At 48.7% G+C, this 27,131-nt stretch overlaps 1 protein-coding gene across 1 annotated transcript in view; it reads right to left on the reverse strand.

The window, feature by feature from the left end:
* Positions 1-361: 361 nt before the first annotated feature.
* The window catches only part of cntln (centlein, centrosomal protein), an 83,953-nt gene continuing 57,183 nt past the window's right edge, over positions 362-27,131 (reverse strand). The window contains exons 20-25 of the mRNA XM_084465956.1: positions 23,062-23,188; positions 22,436-22,573; positions 21,699-21,884; positions 16,597-16,812; positions 12,310-12,384; positions 362-1,327 (exon numbers count right to left, since the gene is read on the reverse strand). Coding sequence (XP_084322082.1) covers positions 1,217-1,327; positions 12,310-12,384; positions 16,597-16,812; positions 21,699-21,884; positions 22,436-22,573; positions 23,062-23,188 — 853 coding nt within the window. The 3' untranslated portion in view covers positions 362-1,216. The remainder of the gene's footprint in view (positions 1,328-12,309; positions 12,385-16,596; positions 16,813-21,698; positions 21,885-22,435; positions 22,574-23,061; positions 23,189-27,131) is intronic.

The following is a 27,131-nucleotide window of genomic DNA, read 5'->3' on the forward strand; positions in this document are numbered from 1 at the left end:
GGAGCGGGAAACCTTCCCGCCTTCAGGTTATAAAAACACACTGGTAATACAAATGTAAAATATCTTTATTTAAAAATGAAGCAACAACAAACACACGGCCGGGTTTCATAATTAAGTGGTGTTTTGTCAGTGAACAGACACATAAAAAAACCCATCTACAATAACAAATATTAACACATCTATAAAAAAACATTTTTTACAGGAATAGTATTTCTTCGAGATGTGAGCAGCGAGGGTCACACCTCTGGAGGATAAGGACTGATGAACTAAGGTCCTCCGCTACAGGAAACATACGCACCAGACTGTACAGTCATCACGCCTTGATAAAGTGTCGACTTGGCATCCCTGGGTCAAGTCCCCGCACCCCGAAGTCCTTCATATGCTCACCAAATTAGGAGGAGGAAAAAGTGCAAAAAGACAGGGTGGGTGCACAAAAAACGACAGGGGAAGAGAAGAAGGAAGGGGAGAGAAACAGGGGAAGAAGAAGGAGATGTCCAACTTAAGCATCGGCATAAGCACTTGCCTCATCACCCTCAGGGCTACGTAGCGCGCGAGAGAGAGAGAGAGAGAGACCCACAGAGTTTGTGCGAGAGAGAGAGAGAGAGGGAGGGAGAGAGTGTATGGCGAAGGCGGTGTAAATTAGCTCGGCGCTAAAGGGCCCCCCACTTGTCTGACAGATAGAGTGCGCCAGGCGCTAACACAGATGTCGAGGGCTAGTGGTGCCAACGTGGCGCCGGGCCGCGCGGTGAGTGAGTGGCCCGGCGAGCTAGCCGGCAGCGCTCCGCCCCGCAGCAAATATTAGCTCTGCTGCCGCCGCCGCCGCCGCTAGGCTAAGCTAACGCCTGGCCACGGCCCCGACGGCCCCCCGCCGAGAAGTCTGGAGAGGAACAGAGAGAGGGATTGAGAGAGAGAGCAAGGGGGAGCGAGAGAGAGAGAGAGAGAGAGAGAGAGAGAGAGAGAGAGAGAATGAGTGAAGAGATAGTGGGAGAAAGAGAGAGAGAGAGAGAGAGAGAGAAAGAGCTAGAGAGCGCTAAAGCAAGAGAGGGAGAGCGATAGAGAGAGGGGAGGGAGAATGCAAACGGGCGCAAGAGAGATAGATAGGGATAAAGCAAGACAGAGAGAGTGATAGAGAGAGAGCTAAAGCAAGAGAGAGAGAGAGGGAGAGAGACAGCGAGAGGGAGAGGATGACAGTTTCCTCCCGCCTCAGCCCGGGGAGTCAGGCGTTTTCGCTGACTGGTGTAGCGAGCGCGGCGAGCTCTTCTGTCAGCACTTTCCTCTCCTTCATCTTCACACGCACTGCCTCCATTAGCTGGCCAGCAGAGGGGATCTGCAGGGGAGGGAGGGTGGAGGGACGGGAAAGAGAGAGAGACATGGATGGGGAGAGGGAAAGCGAGAGGGTGGAGGTTATAGGCGATTTGAGAGAAAAAAAAAAAAGTACACAAAGTCCCAGTACTGCGAGGAAAGAAGCCAGTACTACAACAAAAGACACCCACAATGGTTAGCACTAAAGCACCAGGCCGTGCCCTGACACCTGGCAGATCTCTGGACTGCGGGTTCGCTGCAGTTCCTCAGCGAGACAACAGTTTCTCGGCGTGGGTCAGACGGCCTCGTGAAGAAACGTTTGAGGGACTGTGTGTGTTTTTTTTCCAAAGACACCTCCACAGGACACACCACACGGAACGAGAGCCGGTGTTGGAGAGGGTAAGCTCTGAACCTGCCGGGCTGTTTTTAATCCACTTCTTTGGAGGCGGACGAGAAACACAGACCAAAACAAACAAACCCTCTGACGCCGGGAGGACTGAGGAGCAGCACTGAGGAGGAGAGCCGACCCGGACCTCCCCTCTGAGCCCGGGATGGGGGGTGGTTTGATTTTGATGCAGCTGACACAAAGAGTTACTGGTCCGCTAGGGTTAACGTTAGCGTTCATGCACAGGACTTTCTTTTGGCCGATCGAGGGAGTCAAAGGGTAGGCTAAATCTGATCCCGGTCGGATGGAAGATCTTCACTTCCCAGACTGAACACGGCCTCATACATATATCTGAACATATCGGGAAGAACATATCAAGAACAACGTTTTCCTGTGTGTGTGTGTGTGTGTGTGTGTGTGTGTGTGTGTATCCAAAAAAGTATTCACATGACACAACAGAATGTGCATCCATGTCGTGTGTGTACGTGTTTTATGTGTGTGTTGGCGTGTTTGTTTGTGTGTGTGTGTGTGTGTGTGTGAGTAAGGAAACCAAGTCCCACCAGTGCAGGGCGCATCAAACGCACATCCATACTCCTTTGGGAGATCTACACCACAGTATCTGCTGAGACATCGCTCTCCCTGCACACTCTGGAGAGATGAGGCTCTCAAACGCGCACACACACACACACACACACACACACACACACACACACACACACACACACACACACACACACACACACACACACACACACACACACACACACACACACACACACACTCTCTAATCATGTAACTCCAGCTACTAACTACTAAGCAAACAAACTGACATGGAGACAGAGCCACAGCACTGAGACAGCAGCATCTGGTTCATTAAGGCTGTGAAGAAGTGTACGTACAGGTGTATGGGAACCTGTGGTGGGATAATGTTTCTTAAGACAACAACAACAACAACAACAACAACAACAAGCAATGTGTTTGGACACTTTGGTTACCAGTCAGCAATTGTATTGATGTAAAAAATGATGAAAAGTTATTGATATGACACACAAACAGCGACACATGCACGCACGCACACACACACACACACACACACACGCACACGCACACACTCATGCACACACAGTGTGCAGTTACACATAAACTAAACCTAAAAATATCTGCAATGCAAATAACCACAACAGAGACACAGCGATAGAGAGAGAATGAGAAAGAGAAAAAGGGATGGATCGAGAGAGAGAGAGAGAGAGAGAGAGAGAGAGGGGTAGAGCAAGAGAGAGAGAATGAATGACTCTCTCGATTCACCCTGCAGGGCCGTCTGCGCTGCGCTGTGATACAGCTGCTCCACCGGCTCCCCTGAGTACCGGGCGCTAGCGCCTTGTGCGCTAACAATATGCTACAGCCTGTTAAGCTAGTACCCCTTGTCCCCTTTGGCTGCCACCCCCCACCCCCCACCCCCCCCCAACCTAGCGCTAGCGTTAGTGCTAAGCAATGCAATCTCTGTTTGGCGGGAGTCCCTGTCCCCTTGGGCAGTGCCACGATAGCTTACATTAAGCTAGGCTAACTCAGAGCCATTACTATTCAACAGGCCCTGCAGAGCGGCGCTTCTGTCTGGCGCACGGGCCTCTTGCTAACGCTAACGGACCGGCATGGGGAGCTGCTGACAGCCTGGGAGAGAGAGAGAGAGAGAGAGAGAGAGAGAGAGAGAGAGAGAGAGAGAGAGAGAGAGAGAGAGAGAGAGAGAGAGCTAGGTAAAAATTGAGATAGAGATGGAGATAGAGAGAGAGAGGAAGAGGGAGGGAGAGAGAGAGGGAGAGAAAGAAAGAGACGGAGAGCTAGGGAGAAATTGAGATAGAGATGAAGATAGAGAGAGTGAGAGAGAGAAAGGTAGATAGAGAGAGATGATAAGAGGGATGTAGAGAGAGGGATGGAAAGATGGAGAGAATGGCGAGAAAGAGAAAGGGTGTGTGTCTGCGTGTGTGTGTGTGTTTGTGAGTGTGTGTACATAAAGGTGCCCGGTAAGGGGGTCTAGGAAACAAAAATGTATTTTTATGAGCCAATTAAATGGCCCGGGTATTCAAGGGCCCCGGGCGCACCTGGAGGCCAGGCTCGGCTCGTCTGTTGAACCACCCCGGCGACCGTTGTCAGGTAATGGCCTCACACAAACACCGCCAAACACTTCTTAAAAGACCCATCATTCCCTCGCCTCGGCCTTGCGCCGCTTCAGCAGGAGGAGTGTGATTGTTTTGAAGGGCGGCCATTTGCTGAGAAGGAAAGAAAAAGGGAAGGAGTCCAGAGAGAAAGCACACACTGTAAACAGAGCCACCTCGTAGAAGGTAAGAGTCTGAGGTGTTTCAGCGCGCGTTCACAAAGATACAACACAAGCCATCGACCTTTAGTGGACATAATTAATAGGGTCGTTGGATTCGTAATTCTAGGGTTTGTGTTTCCCGGTTTAAGGTTAACTCTCGTAATTATACAACCATTACAAACACGATTGTATGTAATGTAGGATTTATGGCCAGCTACACACAGGAAGAATTTCAGGTAAACCTGTGCACTCATTTTTAAGACACTTGATGGAGAAAAACTAGTTTAAAAGTAAAAAAATGAAAATAAAGCATTAGTTGCACTCTTCTTCTGGGTTTTTTTTGACGCACATTTAGGAAAGCAAGACATGGGGAGTTTTTCAGTGAAACGTGCCCTCAAAGATATACTTTGAAGACTTTTGCAAATAATCAGTATACCCACCTACACTAGTTTGGATTATAGCAGGCAGCAAATGCAGTCATATCACCCCTCATATCGATGAGGGATAAACTTTTTTTGTACAGACGTGCGGAAGGAATAGCAAAGTGGATTTCATTATTGGCAACGCAAAAGTGTTCTTAACAAGTTACTTTTCTCATTAGGTAAAGTAAGTCAATTTGTAATTTTCCTTAAAATGTTTGCCAGAGCCTAATCCGTTTTCTTATCCCAGTAGATCCTTGCCACCTAGTTACACCGATGCGGATGTCTGGATCACCTGCTTTAACTGGTATAATAACCATGTCCCCTTGCAGACAATGCCGTCTCCGATCTAGGCCAGTGCTCAAGGTAAGGCAGTAGTTACACTGAGTTCTCATGATCACAGGGGAACCGACAAAAGCCTTTTCTGATCTTTGATCTTCCTACTTTTTGTTTGAAAATCAAATTCATATCGTCCGGGGGGAATAATAAAAAACAACAGCCGCGTGTTCTAAGGAGAAGCACAAAGGCACCCTGGTAAAAAAGCCTTGCATTTGATTATTCCTCATAATGAATATGTCACATTTGCAAAAGGAGGGCCCAGGTAAGTATCTTCCAAGCACTGATAAGCTTGTTCTCTCTCTCTTTACCTCCTCAGTAATTACCTAGCGGCGCTGCAGTGATGCAGATCCCCTCTCTCTCCTTCCCTTCAGGCCACTAGAGACTGATATGAAAGGGAATTGGACACTTGGGGCCGTGGATATTGTAATTAAAAAAAAATAAAAATGCTCTCCTATTCTTGATATGTTGTTTGGGAAACTCCAGGTCTGTGTGTTCGGATGTGTGTGTGTGTGTGTACGTGTGTGTGTACGTGTGTGTGTGTACGTGTGTGTGTGTGTGTGTGTGTGCATGTGTGTGTGTGTGTGTGTGTGTGTGTGTGTGTGTGTGTGTGTGTGTGTGTGTCTGACCTAAATACACTGCAGATTAAACAGAGGAACACCGGGTCTTTGTCTTCTGCTCATTAGGTGTTGAGGACAAGGTGATCAACGTAGAAGAGCAGGGGGTCTTAAAACACACACACACACACACACAAGCCCTGGTTTAAACTGCATGCACGACTTCAACACCTTCACCTTTATGAACCCCTAGAGTTCCTCCGAATACCAAATCAAATGAGTGTCAGCTGCTTGTTCATTTATGTGTATGTGTGACTACGTATGTGAGTCTGGTCCAATCATGGTGTTTGTGTGTTTTTCATTAAATGGATCAATCTGTTCATCAAATGGCAAAATGTTGATGACACCTGATGATAAATATGAAAATATGTTAAACCTGTGTGTGCCATCTCCATCCAATGAACAAAATGTACAAAGTCTTTGTAATAATCATAATACAATAGGGCTCGAACTGAACACGACCTCTCTCATAGAAAACAAATGAGAGAGTGTGCCCCACACACACACACACACACACACACACACACACACACACACACACACACACACACACACACACACACACACACACACACACAGGATAGTACAGAACCTTCCAGGTTCATCACACACACAATGTTCTTCTGCTGTGGGTGTGTATGTTTGTGCTTTTGTTTGTGTCAATTGAATGATTAATTTATCATGCAAGCTTAGCATACGCACACACCCACACACACAGCACAGAAAAAGGTAGCGTAAAGGGCTAAATGAGATATTTGGATATTTGTGACAAGTGTAAATAATACAGAGGCTGGTTCTGAATGAGCCCTGTGAGATCTCTCAGGGGGATCTCCACACACCTTCCCCCCCCCACCACACCACCCACATATTTACAGTACAAAGGCTCAGTGTGAGTCTCCAGTAGACACACACATACACGCACAAATTCTAACACACCATCTCAGACAAATACACGCATGCAAAGACACACTCTTAAACACAGGCACAGATCAGATATACACACACACACACACACACACACACACACACAGACATCCACACACAAAGAGACGGACACACACATGCCAAAACACACACACCGAACACACACACAGAAAAGAAAGGGAAGAGGAGAGCGTGACTGATTTAATTAGCCTAATCATTAAATGGGGCTTAATTAGAGTCACTTTCCTTCACAGGAAGGAGAGGGGACTCCAAGCCACTGCTGCTTGTCATTACAGCAGAATAATGAGGCAGCGCACGTGTGTGTGTGCGTATGTGTTGGCACGTTGAGGGGCCCCTCAGCGTGCCAACACACAGGCACACACACACACACACACACACACACACACACACACACACACACACACACACACACACACACACACACACACACACACACACAGGAGGAGTGCGAGACAAAAGGAGATCGTTCTGGCGGTGCGACGCAGAGCCTTTGATGTGTCTTAATTCCCGCCGTTACCAGTCGTGGCACCGCTCCTGCAGAACGCGTTAATACGGCCCCAAAGTGGCGCCCCAGAGAGGGACCCGCCCGCCACACGGCCCCCCCCCCAACACACAGAACGCAGCGCAGCTCGTTCTCCTCTAGAGGAGCCGTGAGCTGCGTACGCTGGTGCCGTGCTGTTGTGATTGGAAGGGTAGAGGGGGGGGGGGGAGTAGGGGTCTCTTACGTGACGTGAATGTAAATGCAGGGTAGTGTAGTCGCTCCGAGGGTTTGATCCCTGCGTGTCTGCGGCGGTACCTTTAAGCATCCTTGAGCAAGATGCGCTAACCACCCCCGCCCCCCCCCCCGACCTAGCGGCTCTCTTAATGACCTGTATCTGAGTTGGCTGTAAGTGGCTTTGGATGAAGAGCCGCTGAATGGTTGCGCAGTAAACAGCAGCTCAAGGTCTCCATAAAAAGAGAGGCAGCTGTCCTTCCGGGCCCCTCTGAGCAGGGAGCCGCTGAAGGCCGAGGGCTGTGAGAGAGGGGTCATGTGTTTTGTAGCGTATCTGCAAGTGTCCATCGCAAGGCAATTTGTGTTCCCTCAGTAGCGACTGTGATCGTTGGTGAAGCGCCCCCCCCCCCCCGAGCGAGAAGACCAACAACGTGGCAAGGAGAACGACAATAAAGACAAGGAGAATCAATATTGAGTTGTTTGACTAAGAATTTGGCAAAGCAATATACGAAACATGGAAGGGAAATGAGAAGTCCCTCCCTCCCTCGCTTCTCACTGCTAAATCCATGTAACTGAAAGTCTGCCTCTCCCTCTCCTCCTCCCTCTCTCTCCATCACTCCCTCCCTCTCTCTCTCTCTCCTCCCCCTCTCCCTCTCTCCCTCTCCCTCTCTCTCCCTCTCTCGTCACACAGCCGGTTCCAGGCGTATGGCGTCCCCGTGCGGAGGCCAGGCAGCGGGGTCATCAGAAGGCGTGCTCCGCAGCCAGGGAGACATCAGCGTTATGTCCAGGCTCTGGTGACGGACCCGGCGCTGATCACACGCAAGCTGGCTCTCCCTGGGGGGTCGTTCCAGAGCCCGCTCCTCCTCCACCACCACCACCACCACCCACCCTGCGCTCCCTACACCTCAGTAAAACCCCAGCCATTGTCCTCTCATAAAAACAAGCCAACACACTCAATGACTTCTTAAATGTTATTGTGCCGTTGTGAGACTCGAGTTCGCTGTCCACGTGTGTGTGTGTGTGTGTGTGTGTGTGTGTGTGCGTGAAGATAAATTGAGTTAAAAAAATGATCTAGAGGGGAATCTTGTGTTTATAGGTGTGTGTGTGTGTGTGTGTGTGTGAGTGTGAGAGTATGAACACCTAGGTCTCCTCCTCTGTTCATTATTGGCTAGCAGGAGAAGCCAGTCATTTCCCTGTCTTCATAAAGAGCAGCCCATTAAATCCTACCTCCAGTCAATAATTAGGACTCCACAAATAAACCAAAGGCAATTAAATCAATGCTTCCCCGGCCCCGCTGCCGGACCCTGTGGCCCCGCGTGGACACTCCATCTTCCCCACTAGCCTGCACACACACACACACACACACACACACAAACACACACACAAACACACATAGACACAGAGACACACAAACACATAGCCACACTTAAGCGTGCACACACTCACACAAACACACTCAGCCACAGGCAAGTATATGAGTTTGTCCATACTGACATGTACACATACGTGCACACACACACACACAGACACACACACACACACACACACACACACACACACACACATACACAGACACAGACACAGACACACAGACAGACACACGCGTTTGTCCTGCTGAATGATGAGATGGCCCAGTGTGTCCCTGGGCGGGGGTCCTAGCACGTTGTGATGGCGGTAGGGTTGTCTCTCTGCTGGGAGAGCTAGCCGGTGATTTCATTATCTCCACCAGAGGAGCTCAGACTTATAGCGGCCATGAAGCCAATGTTTCATTTGGTTGCGAGTGGACACTGGGGGGCCGGCCGGGCATTTTAGCGCTCCCGGACCCCCCTGGTGGATCACCGACGCCGCTCCGCAGGTAAGGGGGCGCGTTAAATCAAACTCACACACCAGCGCTCAGACACACACGTACACACATGCAATACTTGCATAGACACAAATAGATACACGTACACACACACACACACACACACGCACACACACACACACACAGACACACACCGACAACACACACACACAGACACACACAAATCCTAACAGAGTACAAGCACACAATACTATGCACACACACACACACACACACACACACACACACACACACACACACACACACACACACACACCTCATATGTCTCACATGCAGGGACCATTTGGTTGCGCGGCGGTGCTCTCTGTCAGCCTGCCCTGCTGTCTGGCCGCTAACTAGCGTGTGGTGGCGGAGGTCTCTGCTTGTTATGTCAACAGGACAGCGATGCTGACAGGGACAGTGCTGGGAGGGCCGGGGGGTGGACGGCGGGGCGGCGGGCTGACTGATGGCTGAGCTATTGACAGGGCCACTGAGATAATAAAGTGCTGTCCCTCTGGCAGCTCCATTAGGATCACACGTGGTGACAGCAGCGTAGCGGCTCCACAGAGGGGTCCCACACACACACACACACGTGTAGACAGCTACATGTGGACACACATACACACACACACACACACACACACACACACACACACACACACACACACACACACACACACATCGTCTCAGTGACAGCTAGTCAGTCATGGCCATGGATCTCTCTCTCCCCCTCTCCCGCTCCCTCCCTCATCTCTTTTCTCACAGTCTATTTCTGTCACTGGCACTCTTTAGCCGAGGTAGACAATGCGCGGGTGTCCGTCCATGAGTGTGTACGTACCAATGCCCGTGAGGGCCAGCATCACATCATGATTAGGAGTGTGCGTTATTAGTGTCACACGGGGGGGTGACAGGCCAGGCAGTTTCCCTCCACACATGTTCTGCATGGCGAGACCTTCTGCCGATACGATGACAGGGGAGAACCAATGGGAAGAGAGGCGGGGGGGGGGGGGGGGGTCGTACAAACGTACGCTACAGACCCGCCCTGTTGCTATGGAGATCAACCACTTTCTACAAGATCAGATCAAACTAATTAGAAATGAAAAGTACGTGGGACGTGTACGGCCCGACACCAGCTTGGAAACCGCAGAGCAAGACTCGTCCATTTTGGGCCGTTCCACTCAAGACAATCTGCATTCACGGCTGCGGCTTTATTACAGTTGTTTGAATGAGTCTGATTTGTATATACGCCGATGAAATGCAGAAGCCATGATTATCAACACAACACAAAATCATTTCCCATCCAGTTGATCGGGACGCAGTGGGTAGCTCATCGCGGCGGTTAGCGCACGGTAGCACATCGGAGATCTCCTCAGACAAAATGACCCCATGGTCACAAGCAATCAAACAAACAAAAACAACAAACAGCCGCATGTCTTCTTTCCAAGCACAGGAGGACACCTCACACCTGGTGTGTGTTTGATCGCTCCTGGAGAACAACAGCGATAAATATATAAATAAAGCCCAGGAGAGACGGGCGAACAAGAGCGTGGGAGGGAGCAGGCAGCAGCAGCAGCAGCAGCAGCCCTGGATGTGACATGTTCCTTTACACCAGAGGTACGAGACAAGGCCGACAGACAGCGGAGAAGAAGAAAAACAAAACACCACCAGCATAAAAAAAAACAAAAAACGAAACAGACGTGATCAAGGCGGGAAAAAGTCCAGGGGGTGTGGGAGGAGGGAGAGGGGAGAGGGGAGAGGGGAGAGGGGAGGTCTGGCTGTCCCAACGGTCCCTTGTTGCAAACCAGGGGCTAGTCTCAGCCTTGTCATCCTCCACTCCTCTCTCCTCCTTAACCACCCCCCCCCCCCCGCCCCCCCCCCACCCCCATCCCCTAACCCTCCTCTGCCCACTGAAAAATGTCGATAGCAGGCTGCCGGTGGCGGGGTCTCTAGTGGATGCTAGCTCATTCTCCCGACATCGACAGGCCCCCGCCCAATCAATATTTAGTTCCCCACTAACAAGCTGCCTCAGGGTCTGAGAGAGAGAGAGAGAGAGAGAAAGAGGCAGGGGAGAGAGGGAGAGGGAGAGGCAGGGGAGAGAGAAAGAGAGAGAGAGAGGGTGAGAATGAGAGATAGAAAGAAAGGAAGAAAGAAAGAAAGAAAGAGAGAGAGGGAGAGAGTGAGCAAGAGAGAGAGAGCGAGAGAGAGAGAGAGAGAGAGAGAGAGGGAGAGAGCGAGAGAGAGCGAGAGAACTGGGACCCAAGAGCTGTCCAGCTAGAAGCGAAAAACATGGATTGAGTAGTGTGTGTGTGTGTGTGTGTGTGTGTGTGTGTGTGTGTGTAGGAGGGGCCGAGGGGTTGGAGAGGTCAGGAGTAGATCTGGGGAAGAGAACAGAGTCTGGTGTGTGTCGCTGTGCGGAGGCGACGCATGAGTGCCCGCGGCATGCGCTGACAAGACACTCACACACACACACACACACACAGACACACACACACACACACACACACACACTCAATCACACACATCACCATGAGCACGTCCTTGACAGCACTTCAGCAGGGCTTCAGGAATCCACTCACAGATGAGTGGCCGTGCACACGCACACTGACTCGCTAAACTCCGGAACAGACCAACGCACGCCAACACACACACCGCTGTCTGCGGCAGCTCCGTGAACACGCCTGTTGTGTGTTTCGGGTTTTGGAGACGGAGACGCAGAAATACATTATAATCCGTCTGCAAAAATGCTGGTAGAGGGTTGCTGTATAGTTGGTTGTGAAAGAACTGGGGGAAGTTAAACTAGCAGGGTGTTTTATTCTGAATCCAATCCCCAAGACCGCTGCCTACCTGTAGGCATCATGGAGTGAGGCTCCCTCCCCTACCTGCTCCTTAATGACATGTATCCAACGTAATGAGATGGAAGGCCCTTTGGATAAATGCTTTGCTCAATGAATAAATACTGAATAGTCCTCGCATAGCAAACACGTTAGTTGCTTGTTAGTGCGACAGGTTTTTCTATTCAGCATTATTTCCACAGTGTGAGATTCAAAACACAGTTAGAAAAAATAACAATAAGACTATAATTCTGGACACGAATGTTATTAAAACCAACCCAAAAGTATAGTTTGTTCATATGAGCTGTACAGCGCAGGTACAAATGCAAGTGTCGTCTTATATCTTGTTACGTCAGTGTATCATCAACAACACAATTAAAGACAGCACTACATTTTTTGGACAGAATGGTGAAGACGGACAGGGAGTTTGATGGACAGAGGGAAAGAGGTCTAGCATTTGACCAACTGGCGGGAATCGAACCTGGTGCATACACGGTTAACACACTAAGCTAGGTATGAGCAACCCAGCCCTCCAAACTCCTAGGAGTATGAAGGCCTGAGCTGGGATGAGGAGATCTCTGCGTCGTCTGGTGAGGGAGAGCCCTTACCTTCTGTTGGAGGATGTGGTGCAGGTGTTGTAGCCAATCCTGGTCCGGTATCTCCTCACTGGGCACGGTCTCCTCCTGTACATGAGAACACACGTACAACATTAAACCAAAACGATTCAGAAGAACACGTGACCAGAGCGCAATTACTTAACGCTGGACCAGCTGAAGCCCAGGATCGAGCGTTATCAGGGAGAGAGGGTTTGTGTGAGCAGTTTGTCCTTCGGCCGAAAGGTTATGGGTTCGAAGCCCAAAATCTGCGCTGTAACCGTAGGCATCCTTGAGCCTAACCCCTACTTGCTAATGTATAACACGTTAAAGAACATCCATGCAAGTTGCTTTGGATAGAATTCATTCACGCACAATAGAGTGTGCGTGAATGAATATGTTGCCAATGCTGATCATCATCCTAGGCTTGTTCTTTGGGGTCGTGTGGGGTTCACAACATTCTGGGACGTACTCCAAACCCTCATGACATCAGCTTCGTCTTGCAATAGACGGGACCTTTTATACAAGAAGACATCACAGTTATAGTAACTTAGTAAGTCTTCTCAGTTATACACTATATTTCACCATTTCAAATTCACTGAGAGCGACTTCAGTTGGTCTGTGCCCTGATTATAATAATACCAAAAAGAAGCCCGTTCTCTAATGAAATGACTCATTCATAAATGATGTAGCCTCTGCCCTCTCTGTTCTCCACTGGTCTCCTGCTCCAGGGAGAGGCACAGCAGCCCGGACCTTGGGAAAATTCTCTGGAGGGTTCCTTAGTGGCGGTGTGTATGCATGTGTGTGTGCGCTACACTCATGTATAAACCTGGTGCAAGAGTAGCCTTGTTAATGCTAATGAAGAGGGCAACAGTGATACAGTGTGGCTATGTAAGCCCCCCGCGCTAATGAATCGACCCTCTCCCTCTCTCTCGTGTTGCTGCTCTGCACGATGTCGCACGCCCTGCTCTGCCTCCCAGGGACAGCCAATTTTGAGATGCAGATTGTGTGTGTGTGTGTGTGTGTGTGTCATCTGCGATCCTCAATGGGGGTCCAGTTGTGTTAGCACCAGTGCTAATTACCATGTCTTCCTCATTAGCAACTCCTGCCCAAAGAGTTAGGAGAGAGAGAGGGAGAGAGAGAGAGAGAGAGAGAGAGAGAGAGAGAGAGAGAGAGAGAGAGAGAGAGAGAGAGAGAGAGAGAGAGAGAGAGAGAGAGAGAGAGAGAGGAGAAGGAGGCAGAAAGGAGCACAGAGAGGGCAGCAAGAGAAAGATAGTGAAAGAGAGATTTGGAGAAAGAGAAAGGCGAGAGAGGGAGAGAAAAGGGAATGACAAAGTGAGAGAGGGAGAGAGAGATAAAGGAAGGACAAAGTGAGAGAGGGAGGGAGAGATAAAGGAAGGATAAAGTAAGAGAGGGAGAGAGAGATAAAGGAAGGATAAAGTAAGAGAGGGAGAGAGAGATAAAGGAAGGATAACGTAAGAGAGGGAGAGAGAGATAAAGGAAGGATAAAGTAAGAGAGGGAGAGAGCGAACAAGAAAGAAAGGGAGAAGAGGGCGGGTCTGATGGTGAGATTTCCTTTTCCTACCCACTCAGTCTCCCTGCAGACAGAGGAGGGTCGTCTGGAGGAAGCAGTCGATGAAAGAGAGAAAGAGTGGTAGGGGGTAGGAATATAGGGATAGAGAGAGAGAGAGGGGGGGAGAGAGAGAGGTAGGGAGGTAGGAATATAGGGATAGAGAGAGAGAGAGGGAGAGAGAGAGAGGTAGGGAGGTAGGAATATAGGATAGACAGAGCGAGAGAGCGGGAGAGAGAGAGCAAAAGGGAGGAGTAGGGAGAGGGAGAAGGAAAGCAGTAGGGAGGTAGGAATATAGGGGGCGGAGAGAGAGCGAGAGCGAGAGAGCGAGAGAGAGAGAGCGAGCCGACGGAGGGCTTGTTGCTTCCGTTGGCAGAGGCGGTAACAACACACTTGACCCTCTGTCCATCATGAGCAGCTCACTGCAGAACAAACCCTGCACGGCAATTATGGTCATAATATCAGTCCACAACACGCTGCCCACTGAGCCCGCGGCCACTCACCAGCTCTCTGCCTCCCTCCCCTTGTTCTCCTCCTGCAGAATTATAAAGACTATCGTACAGACACACAACAAGAACATTACAGTTTACTCACCCAGGACTGATTGCTTGGACTATGTGTGTGTGTGTGTGTGTGTGTGTGTGTGTGTGTGTGTTTGGTACGCGTTGGCATTTAAGGGTCAAGTGTGTTTAAATTACATTTTTCTATTTTGGTTAGCTTTGAAAAACATCTAGAGGAACAGGTGGAAATTCTGAGCGCTCCTGTTTTCAGCCGGACCAGCATATATAAGTCTTATATCTCTTATATATATATATATAAGTCTTATATCTCCATTTTAGCCTGGATGAACAGGACACCAAAACAAAACAAGAGAACCAGAACACTTGGACTTCCCAACAGCCATAGGATATGCGTTAGATTTCATGAATATAAATATGATGAATACAAGAGCGGAACAGAAATCCTGCTTGACACACAATGAAACCTATGCATTAATGTTTTCACTAAACAAGTCTTTTTTTTTTTTTTACATTTTTTAAGGATCCACAATGTGTACGTAAACTGAATTGTGCATTTGACCATAACAATTGTATATCAATCCAAAATATTAAAATAAAGTGATCCATCTCCCTGTGCTCCACTCCCAACTGTCCTCCTGGCGCTGGCCTCTCCTAGCAGGGCCGCGCGGTTCACTGCTAACTTGTTTGGCCAGAAGAACAACAGCTTTTCTTCTAGTTAACTTCTGTCCCCCCAGCGGGCTTGCGCTCTGGATATACACACACACACACACACACACACACATGCCTACTCCATGTAACCCATGATGCATTCGTGGGATTTTTCAATTAACATATGCTGTGACTGGCCTTTTGGTTTTCTCCTCCGCACCCACACGCTTGCGTGGGCGTGCGTGTCTTAAATAGATGGCTTTCTAGCTGAAAATGTCTGTCGGGTTTTGTCGATCCTGTCAGCTGAATTTAGAATGGGAAGCTGCTCTGCATAAGGTACTCATAACTCTCACATCTGACTGACGGTTATCCACTCGTCTTATAAGTGAAACTCTGAGGAACATTTTTTTTTTTACACAAATGTTTTTCACACAAACACCAACACCGGGTATTTATAGCGTGTGGCATTGCAGGAGACTGAAAACCCGCTGAAATAGACTAAATTAAAGTGTGGTCGCCTGTGGGGGGGGGGCTGATCTTTAATTAAGACACAATCGCTCACATGAGAGCCCAAGACCCCGGCGGCCATTAGCCACGCTATTCAGTGGGAGGAGGAGGATGAGGAGGAGGAGGCGGAGGAGGAGGAGGTGGTGAAGGTTGAAGGAGAACAAGGTAAAGGTTAAGAGTTCTCAGCCTCCATAAGAGGGACCTTTTGTCTGGTGAGAGAGCGCGCCCTGTCATTGGCAGGGTGTGGCCGGTGTGGCAGCGAGCGGGGGGCTCAAATTGGTTTCAAGCGTGAGTAAGTGCCCGGTGGGCCGGCTCCTCCTCGTGTGATGGATGGGGGGGCGTTCCCGCGGGGGTGTGGAGGGAGGCTGATTGTAACGCCGGTCCGCTAATTGGCGCCGAGGCTAGGAATTGATCTATGGTGGAGTCCACCGTAGAAAAACCTACCAAGTCAGAAAGTGTAAAAGAAAAAAAGAGAGAGGAAAAAAACCCCGGACATTTGGAAAAGTTTTCTCTTTGAAACCTGTGGCGTCGTATTTTCAGATAGACTCATCATGAACGGGGTTGTTGAAATCCGAAGAAGCACGGTGTCTTCCTCCCTCCGTTCCACTCCTATCTTAGTTCACAGGCCGTTAGATCTAGTTTTTGGAACCCCATAACAAACCCAAACTGCTGGTCTCGGCCGTCGGTTGCTTGCTCATCCACAATGTATCATCAATAAGAGAAGGCCCGGGAAACAAGGGAATGTCCACTGCAACCGCGGTCAAACGCTTACCCGTCTTTAACCTCAGTCTCGCACTGATAATAAGTAAATCCATAGGCTCCCAGCTGAAGTCTCAACCGCTGGCTCGGTGAAATGCCCGCATTTACCACGACGGACAGTAGACCACATGTTTAACGTTGGTTAGGAGGGAGGGAGGAGGGGAGGGGGGGGGGGGAGTGATCAATAGTATATCTTGAGTTGAGCCACGGATAAACACTGGCTAAATTGGCGTGTTTATGTGTTAGCGCCGAGGGGCAGCGTATGGAGTCGCCCTCCTTTCGCTCCGTGACGTCTACCTGGTCGCCGTCCAACATGTCAGCCAGGTCGCGCTCGGACATGTTGAGGATGGAGGCGGCGATGGACTTGGCTCGGATCATGGACTCGGCCGCGGGGGCCAGCCGCGCCGCGCCGGCCTCCTCGCGCCTCCTGCTGCTCCTCTTCCTCCTGGTCCGCGTCTCTGTCAGCCGCTGCTTGACCTCCTGAACGTCTCGGAGCATCTCGCCGGCCAGCGCCTGCAGGGAGGAAGGGAGAGGGAGGAGGAGGAGGAGGAGGAAGAGGAGAAAAGAGGAGAGAGGGATGAAATGGATGAACAAGAAAAGAGAAAACGTCCAGCAGAACAAATGGAAGATAGCCGCGGCTGGCAAAGCAATAAATTAAATTGATCTAAAACGTGCCAGAGAGGCCCGGTCCATTATGGAGGAATATTGAGTCTGACAGTCTCTCTCTGGTTTTTCCTTGCATTCCCTAATCCAATATTTTGGACTTCAGGCCCAAAAGTATTAAATAAATACAACAAAAAAAAGAAACACAAATATTGCCCCCTTTGATTGAACGCTCAGGGAATGGTCTTAACAATATCAAACACACACCAAGCTGGGCAAGGAAAAAATTAAAATAATATATCCACAGGATTGACGGAGGATGGCGCATGAAATAGAGAGAGAGAGAGAGAGAGAGAAAGGAGAGAGAGAGAGAGAGAGACAGAGAGGGTGAGAGAGAGAGCAAGAGAGAGAGAGACAGAGACAGAGCGGGGAGAGAGAGAGAGAGAGAGAGAGAGGGACACACACACACACACACACACACACACACACACACACACACACACACACACACACACACACACACACACACACACACACACACACACACACACACACACACAGAGGGCTGGCTGGAGATGCGAAGCCATTCATTTATTTATTTGCTTCTTCTGACTGTCTCGCGGTGCAACGGGGGCAGCATAACACTGTAAATAATTAAGCCACGCGAGCAGCCGCTGCAAATGGCGCCCGTGTGCAGGGCGATGAAGACGCGCGGAGGGCCTGGGACGGCGCGGCGGTCGGCCGCTAAATGGGAGTTTGCTCTAAATACAGGGAGACAATTAAATGTTAAAGCTGCCACTGTACGCCGCGAAAGTCAATAAAGTAAACTCCCCTTTGTTTCATTTTGAGCTTATTGATCGAGGCAATAATCTTCCGTATCATTCCCCTGTAAGCCTGCAGGAAAGAAAAAAGGCTGACCTTGGACTAGTCGCTCTCCGAAGAGAGAGAGAGAGAGAGAGAGAGAGAGAGAGAGAGAGAGAGAGAGAGAGCGAGAGAGAGAGAGAGAGAGAGAACTTGTAGCGCGCCTGTACACACACCGACACACATTAAAAAACAGGCAACAAAACATCAATGGCACAACACAGTCCATTTTAATACACAAAGCAAAGTAAAGTAAGGTGCGGCTTGCAATTCCCCAAATTATCCCACAACACACGCATACACACAGACTCACATGGGCATTGCAGAGACGAATGATTACCACAAGTGGGTATATTGGTGTAATGGGGGAGAAAACATCTTTATTCCTGCGGTTGGCTCTGTGCAGGAGAGCCAGCTTCTGTCTCCGAGGGAAGGCTATATGACTGACGGAAGGCCAGCGCCTGGTTATTAGTAGCCATGAAGCAACAGCACAAAAGAACAGAGACATCAAGATCGTAACTATTCGATTTGGGAGTGACTTTCCTAAAGAGGACACATCTACACATTTTCTTAGAACAGGGATGATGAGGTTGTAGCTTGATGTCTCAACTCACCACTGCGCTGCTAACCCAATAGGCCAAATGCACGTTCTGGTTGGTCGGACTTCATCATCCTATCTACAAAAACTAAATACACCTAAATTATACAATCACAATAAAAAAAATAATAATGGAGAAAGCGTGATCTCTGAAGCCCCTTTCACCAAACCTATCTAAGATCCCAACGGCTCATTAGCCAGCCACTGGACTTCTTTACAGCCTAATAGATATTCACTGTCACTTGCAAAGGGTTACATTCAATTGACCTAAACCCTGCATGTGGGATAATCCAGAAGGAGATTAGGGCTGCGTTCACTATCACTCGCTCTCAGCCTTGAGACACTCAACACCCTAGGTGAGCGACTAAGGCCTTGTGTGTGTGTGTGTGTGTGTGTCTGTGCCCGCAAATTAGGAGCTCTTAGCTCATCAAGGCCTTGTTTGACAATCACAGTATTTCCAAGGGATGCTTCAGAATGGAGGGGGATTAGTGTGCTCAGATGGAGATCAAATGAGGAAGCCCTTTTTAATAACAAGCTAGCACTGGCTTCACACGGTGGGACACACAAGCCTACAAGCCTGCGCACACACACACACACACACACACACACACACACACACACACACACACACACACACACACACACACACACACACACACACACACACACACACACACACGACAAGGCTGCAACTGTTCCTTTCTAATAAGGGAAACAAACAGGTTAAGGAGGAACTTCATTCGCAAATTGAATTAACCCATGTAGTTATTTTTCAAAATTCCCGATGAGACTACATCCCTTTAAAAATAAAACATTTGTTCTCTGCACTGCTTAGCACAACCACTGTGCAGAGTAATGATGTCAATAAAAATTCAATTTCATCGGACAAACAACAAGAACACCGTCGGAGGCTTAGCCACGGCTCATTGTAGAGTGTGTGTCTCAGAGTGTGTGTGAGTGTGTGTGTGTGTGTGTTGCAGTAGTCCCGCTATTCATGAGGACTGTTTAGCAGTTCAACTACAGTGCCTAAAGCCCCCGGGCGTGCAGGGAAGGGGGGGGGGGGGGGGGGGGGGCCAAAAGGGTTTCGCTTGGTGCACCATAAAGAAACTCCACCAGCACCACCAGAGACACAAAGGAACACACACACAAACAATACAGACACACACATGTACACACACACACACACACACACACACACAAAACATAGTACACAAATCCAAAGACACACACACTCACACACACACCCCAACACACAAACACACACACAGACACACACCCGTGCAGAGACACAGAAAGACACAGCCCTGCGGTAGTGATCAATACATGACAAGAGTAAATCTCCTCTGGACGTGGGGTGGACCAATCAGAGGCCTCTGTGTTCTTATGTGGGATCACAGGAGCCAGAGGGGAAACAACAATGATGTGAAGCCTGAACAACAGCACAGCGACCCCGCCAGCCCGGGGTTATGGGAAACAACAGCTGAGGAAAGGAAACATTTGGTACATTTGGAAATGTATGCATATGTATGGATTTATGTATTTATGTGTGGGTGTGGGTGTGTGTGTGTGTGTGTGTGTGTGTGGTGTGTGTGTGTGTGTCCATGTACATGGGCAGCAGCTGTGGATATGAACGTATAATGTGGCTGATTTCTTAGTGTGTGTAAAGGTATGCGTATTGATGCACTTGATCATGGCTTGTGGGCTGGTGGCTAGGATTATGTACATAGGAATAATCGCATCAAGGAAAAATCGTTTGAGGGAAAATTCCTTTTCAACCAACAATAAGATCTTCTGTGTTTAGAGTGAACCTCAGCAGGGACGAGGCCGACGCAGGCGAACCACACCACCCCGGACATGGCTCGGACAAGACATTAAAGCTATGACGAATGCTGTGAATATCGGCCAATAAACAACAGTGTCCACTATGCGGTACTTGAACAGCGAAGCGGCCATTACCCACCTCCACCTTGATGCACTCCCCCCGCTTGAACGCCATGTCGCAACTCAGCAGAGCCCGCTGTTCAGCCTTTATCAGGCACTGGCAGATGTGCATACAGACACGCACGCATGCACGCACATGCAGACACGCACACGCACTCGAGGTGGAAGGGACTGGTGGATTAGGTCTGGAAGATGGAGACAGCAAAGCCTTGTCCCAGCAGGCCTATAGTATGCTGACTGCAGTCCCCTGCATCCCCCCCCTGCATAACCTCTAGCATAACATACGTGCACACGACACACACACACACACACACACACACACACGCACACGTGCGATCGCAGGTACAAAGTCACACTAACAACCCCACTATGTGTACTTGGGAAGGCTTCAATATACTGCAAACTAAATAGAATTAAGTGTTTAACTTGATTGTGTCCCACTGGTAAATTGACATTGAGTTTGGGGGGGGGGGGGGGGGGGGGGGGGGGAGTACATTGTTATTTAATTTTTGGGGAAAAAAAGCGTGCTTTTTCTTCATTGTCACTGTCATAGTGGGACGTATATTCCATCTCAGCCAAAATGGTCCACTCCCAGTGACTCCCCTGCCTGCCTGCGGTGGTGGTTTGGTCTGTGGTGAGTGGTGAGCACGATCCATCTCCTTATCTAGCCAGGGAACATATCCTGGATAATAACACACTTTGAGTGAGTGAATCAAGCAGATCCTGTTTTCTTATCTCTGAAAGTGTGTGTTGCTGACTGTGGGGGGCAGCAGTACGCCTCTCTGAGGCGGTCAACATCTTCCCGCTGTTGATGATCATCGCAATCTCTTGTTTTGCATCTTTTTTTATTTGCTTGTCCTTTTGTTGAGTTAAACGTTCAAATGTGATCATGTACCCATCATACACACGTTATTAGTGTTCTTTCTCAACACAGTGCAGTAACAACTCTACCCTTTTGACGGTTTTTAAATATAGACACCGGCAAGAAATAAAACAATGAGATTTATGGTGATATTTCATTTGATAGTGTCAAGAATTAACTATTGATAACACAGATTTCGGCTCAATACAAAACAAAAATCAAAGAAAAAAAAAGTGCCTTTCAATAACCTATATTTTATTTATACTTTATATTATAATTGTATTGATACTTAAAGCCCTTTACTTTTACACAGTGTAAGTGTGGTATTCAGGCCACTCCGACAGATCAATCAATCAAACTTGATTCATGCAGACCTCCAATACGTCTTTCCTGCATTACAACAGACCAAGACATAAAGATGAATTAATACTAATTCTAAACTTGGTACAGAAAACCCACCACCAATGACCACCCATGACCCCTCCCTGACCTTTTCAAATCCCAACCCTCCCCCCACCCCCCTCCTCTGGTTACCTTGACGAAGGCGTGGAGCTGCTCCGTCTGGGAGGACGCCAGGCCCAGCCGTCTCTGCAGAACATCCAGGGCCTGGGAGCTCTGCTGGGTCAGGCCCTCCATCTGCCTGGTGGCGGTCTGCTCCAGCTGGGCCAGGGCGCGCTGGCCCGCCCCTACCTGGGCCTGCAGGGTCTCCAGGAGGCTCTCCTGAGAAGAGGAGACGTGCAGGTGAACACGGCGGAGAACCGTCTCCTGGTGCTCTCCAGGCAAGGCAAGCAGAGTGTATTTATATAGTACCCTTCAAACACAAAAGCCACTGAGAGTGCTGCACAGATGCAGGCATCCCCTTTTAAAGACTAAACGTCAACAGAGGGCTTACAAAGGACAATCGACTAAAGACAATCGTTTAAAAGAGATATGTTTATGTTCATGTAAAGTATGAGGAATACAATATGCACAGCCATTAATATTGCACGGCCATACATTTTAACAAAAGGCTGCGACAAATAGAAAAGTAGTCTTGAGGCCTTTCGTTAAGATGTAAAGGTCAAAGATAAATGTAGGCTTAGAGTAAGGGTTGTATTTCTACATCTGAGCAGATTCATTAGGGGCCAGAATATCGTATTCAACGGGTCACTCTTAATGTTTTATAGGGCTAGGGCTGTGTTACACAACGTGACCGGTCTCATTAGAGGTGTGTGTGTGTGTGTGTGTGTGTGTGTGTGTGTGTGTGTGTGTGTGTGTGTGTGTGTGTGTACCTTTCTCTCCAGCTCCTCTCTGAGCTTGGTGCAGGAGGTCTCGTGCTGGCTCTTCTCTGAGGCGGCCACACTCAGCCTCCTCTTCAGGGACTCGATGAAGGCCTTCCTATTGGTGGCCTCCTCTGATTGGCTCTTCACCTGGGGCCGAGGGGGAGACGGTGGAGGTGTAAGATGCAAGCTGGGTTATAGACTTAGGTCTCTGTTTGTATATTCAAATGTTCAGTTAGTCCTTTTTATCCAAATCATGTTCCTCCAACGCTTTTATGCAAAGCAACGTACTGGTGAGGCTGAGCATAAGTAGCAGTAGTTTTTATTAGCATCTTGGACAGTATAGTAAATAGTAAGAGTATTATAGAGAAAAGCGAAAAAAAAGCTAAGAAAAAAAAGAATTACATCATGTACTGTACTGAGAATCAGTAAAAATCCCCAAAACAAGCAGGGAGACATTGATATAACCCCTCTGTCATTTGTTTTTACTACAATTCACTGTTATGGGAAAAATGCAGAGTAAGACTCAATGGAATTGTTGGAACATCTACAACATCAGAGGAACTACAAGGCCATCTGCTGAGCGGCTCCAGCTGCTCCCACAGCCCCCCCCCACCGCTGCAGCCGTTGTCTCTAACCTTCTTCTCCAGCTCCTCCACCTGGCCCCGGTGGCTCCGCTCCGCGTCCTGGAGCACCTTCAGCCTGGTGCGGAGGTCCTCCACCAGCTGCCGCTTCATCACCACGTCCCGCTCAGAGTGGCTCGCCCTGGGGCCGAGGAGGGGGGGGGGTGGGGGGGTGGGGGGGGGACAGGACAGGGGGGATGGAGGGGATAATGAGTGACCTGGAGATCAATGTCATGGATGTGTGTGTGTGTGTGTGTGTTTCTGTGGGGGAGGGAGATTGTGTGTGTGTGTGTGTGTGTTAGGTGTGTGCCTGTGTTAGGAAGAAATAAACAGCATAAAAGGTCTCCTGTCACAAACACACAAGGTGGCTTTCTTGTTTAACACAGAGAGTGAGAGAGAGAGAGAGAGAGAGAGAGAGAGAGAGAGAGAGAGAGAGAGAGAGAGAGAGAGAGAGAGAGAGAGAGAGAGACTGGAACATGAGGGCTGGCATGCACCAGTGTCCCTGTGCTGGGTATCAGGCATGACAGCTCATTATGACAACTAAATACACTGGCATGCTGTCTGATGGGGTCGGCTGATGGCTGCGTGCTGGAGGAGAGGTGAGGGTGGGGGAGAGAGGCTGGTGCACGGCTAATTTCCAGTCTCAAAGTGACAAAACGTTAGAACAAGTGACAAACAGCCTTCTTAATGTGTGGTGACATGGATTGGCGGCGTGCAATTACGCACTGTTTTTAAACCGTTTTCTCTTCTTTTTATACTAATAGGTAAGGCACACTCGCCTGGTTTGGAAAACGTTGGCAGGGTGGTACAGAGTTACGTTGGAAAGGATGATAGGATGATTCCATTAGAATGGGAGTTAACCTTCTAAGGGTGCTGGACCTTACTACGCTTAATGCATTGTTGCATTCTCAACATACAGGTTTCCTCTAGGTATCTTCTTTGTAACTTGTTGGAGCTGATCATGATGGAGGCAAAGTGGAGCCTCTTTTCTTTATACACGATCTAACGGCATAGTTTGAGTCCAATACGTTTCATTATGGATGGAACAAGCTTCACATGTGCACAGCCTTGATTTATCATTGGACAATGATGTCTTATGGATGGTCTCATTCAAATAAGAAAATAACATATATTTTGAATGAATGATTTGAATGGTTTTGTAAAAGTCATTCCATTTGTTTCATGAAATGTAATGTATTTATATTTAATCTTTTTTCTTATAAATACACACCGAATTTCATTTATTCTTTCACACACATTGTCATTTTCACTATTTTAAACTAATTAGTATAAATTTGTTCAATCATCAGCTATTGTGAACAATTAAAAATAAACACATAATTAACATTCAATGTTTCTGTTTACTGTGCACGTAGCAACTAAACATACTAATACAAAATCACTGTCTAAATAAGACAATTACCATGGTTTACAAAGGTCTTTTCGAAAGCTTACATAGCCCTTATATTTTAAAGATGCAACAGTATTATTAATGAACACATTTGTGAAGAGATTTTTAATTATGTATCAATAATGATTCAAGTTATTACTGAACATTTTTCAAAACAAAACATACCCTAGCCTGCATATTTATGTAAAACACATTATCACAACAATCAAACTCACAGTCTCTTTTCAAGTTAAGTATGCATGTTTGTGTTTACGGGAACACACATTATTATGATTTCAGAAACTATTACGACTATCTATTTACATGATTGGTGCATTACGTTAGTGGGAAGCACTTACGTTAACACTATAGTTAGGGGCATATTTGAAAGAAAAAATAACATTTCTCATGGTTGCCTACACTATGGGGAATTAGAACAAATAGAATCGAGATCATAAGGATCCAGTTAATTAATATGGTTTTTCTTAAAAAAAAGAAAAAAAAAAAGAGAAGAAGTGGGATGTGGTGGATTCTTCCTCCCCCACAAATGCACGCTGGCCTGCTCTAAATAAACATATGACGCAATTCTTCGGCAAGACGAACTCTCTTCATCTCTCTCTGCTAAGTAAATGTCCCCTTCTCTGCGTGCCAGGTCTGGCCTACTGCAGGGCCACGCTGCTTAAATAAATGTGAGCTTGTCCTTTTGGAGTGGCGTTAAATTAAATGAGAGAGAGAGAGAGAGAGAGAGAGAGAGAGAGAGAGAGAGAGAGAGAGAGAGAGGAGTTTAGCCTGGGGACCCCCCAGCCACACCAACCCCTCGGCCGCCAAAGGACCTGGCCCTTAATGAGAAAAGCCATATCGAACCCCCTGTTCAAATGGCTGGCTGGTGTTTACTTAAAGACCCCCCCTATGGCAGTTCCCCCTTGCCCCCATGCTTGCGGCAATTAGATTGACAACATTTATTGTACATGCACGCTCTCGCTCCCTCTCTTCCACTCTCTCTGTCCCTCGCTCTCTCTCTTTCTGTGTCTCTCTCTGTCCATCCCTCTTTCCTGTCTCTTCTCTCTTTCCCTCTCCCCCTCTCTCCCTCTCTTCCAGTCTCTCCCTCTCTTTCTTAACACAACAGAGGATAAAAAAGAATTAGGAACAGCAGAGAGTATGATCTGGATCTCCAAGCGTGCGTATAGCGGCTGGGGGGGGGGGTTGTAAGAAGAAAGACAACGAGCAAGCATCCAGCCGTAACCCATAACTACCGCTGTTTGTTCTCTTTGTTCTGCGCTTGTTGCCAATATTGTTCATCAAGCATGCGTGTATTGTAATAAAAACAGTCAGCGGTCTGACGTGTGTGCCGCTTGTGTATGCACGTCGTGCGCCCCCCCTGTGCGTGTGCGCGACGTGCGTGTGTGTGTGTGTGTGTGTGCGTATGTAGTTCCTTGTGAGTTTGTAGCGGAGCGCGGAGCTCAGCCTGGGTTGTGCATGTGGCTGATAGACAACAAGGCTGCAGATGAAAGCGCCAGCTTCATAAATAAGGCAGGGCCCTGGTGCCGGATATTGACTGAGGACATGCCGGTGTACTTTGAAATTCATTTCTTTTCTTTTGCCCGCGTCTCTCCTTTAAGATGAGGCAGCCCTGCTCCCAGTGTGTGTGTGTACCGAGATGTATATTTCAGAGGCGTCTAGACATGTCTTTCATTCTGAGAAGGGGGGTCCCTCCGTGGAGGAAAATACCGGGCGCGGATGGAGTGACGGCAAGTTTTGTCTCGGTGTGCGAGTGTGTGGGAGCGTGTGTGTGTGTGTGTGTGTGTGTGTGTGTGTGTGTGTGTGTGTGTGTGTGTGAGAGAGAGAGAGACGGGAGCCTGCCAAGGCTGTCGTGGAAGGCGAGGCGAGTTTCCGTGTGTCTGGCTGTGATCCGCCGCGCTTTGGTCACAAGGTGTAAACACATTGCCACTGTGATGGTTACACATAAGACAAGGATGCATTATTGAGATTGGGATGGGCGAGGGACACTGCGCTGCACTGTGCGGCGGAGAGGGAAAGAGAGAGCGATATATATGGGGAGGTACAGAGAGATGGCATTGGGGAGGGGGAGAGAGAGAGAGAGAGAGAGAGAGAGAGAGAGAGAGAGAGAGAGAGAGAGCAAGAGAGAGAGAGAGAGAGAGAGAGAGAGAGACGGAGGGCAAGAGAGAGTGCGGAAGTGTGGGGGGAAAAAGGCAACTTGTTTGTTTGTACCTTCCTCTACAGTTCAAAGATGAGTTCCGACTGCAGGAAAGGACATATTTGTTTTTAATAGGATTCTTTCTTTCCCTGCTTTTCTTTTCCCTTTGACGTTTTTCCCCGGCGAGTTGCTTATACATCCATACGATGTGTGTGGACGCTAAGCAGGGCAGCGCTAGAGAGGTGAACCATGCAACTCATTAGGGCTGGGGGGGCCCACGGGCTGCACCGCTGCTGTGTGTGGGTTTGGGTGTCATGAGCCCAAATGATCCCTCCTGCGGCATGCGCAGACACACACATGGGTGCGCACACAGACACACACACACACACGTGCGCGCAAACACACACACCCACACGCGATCAATATTGCTGCTTTGATCACGGCTGCACATCAGCTCTCCACATAAACTACACTACATGACATGGGGCACATGCATGCGCACGTGAAAGTACGTGCACACACACACACACACACACCGAA

The sequence above is a fragment of the Micromesistius poutassou genome (assembly GCF_964030765.1).
Source record: "Micromesistius poutassou genome assembly, chromosome: 3".
Lineage (NCBI taxonomy): Eukaryota > Metazoa > Chordata > Actinopteri > Gadiformes > Gadidae > Micromesistius > Micromesistius poutassou.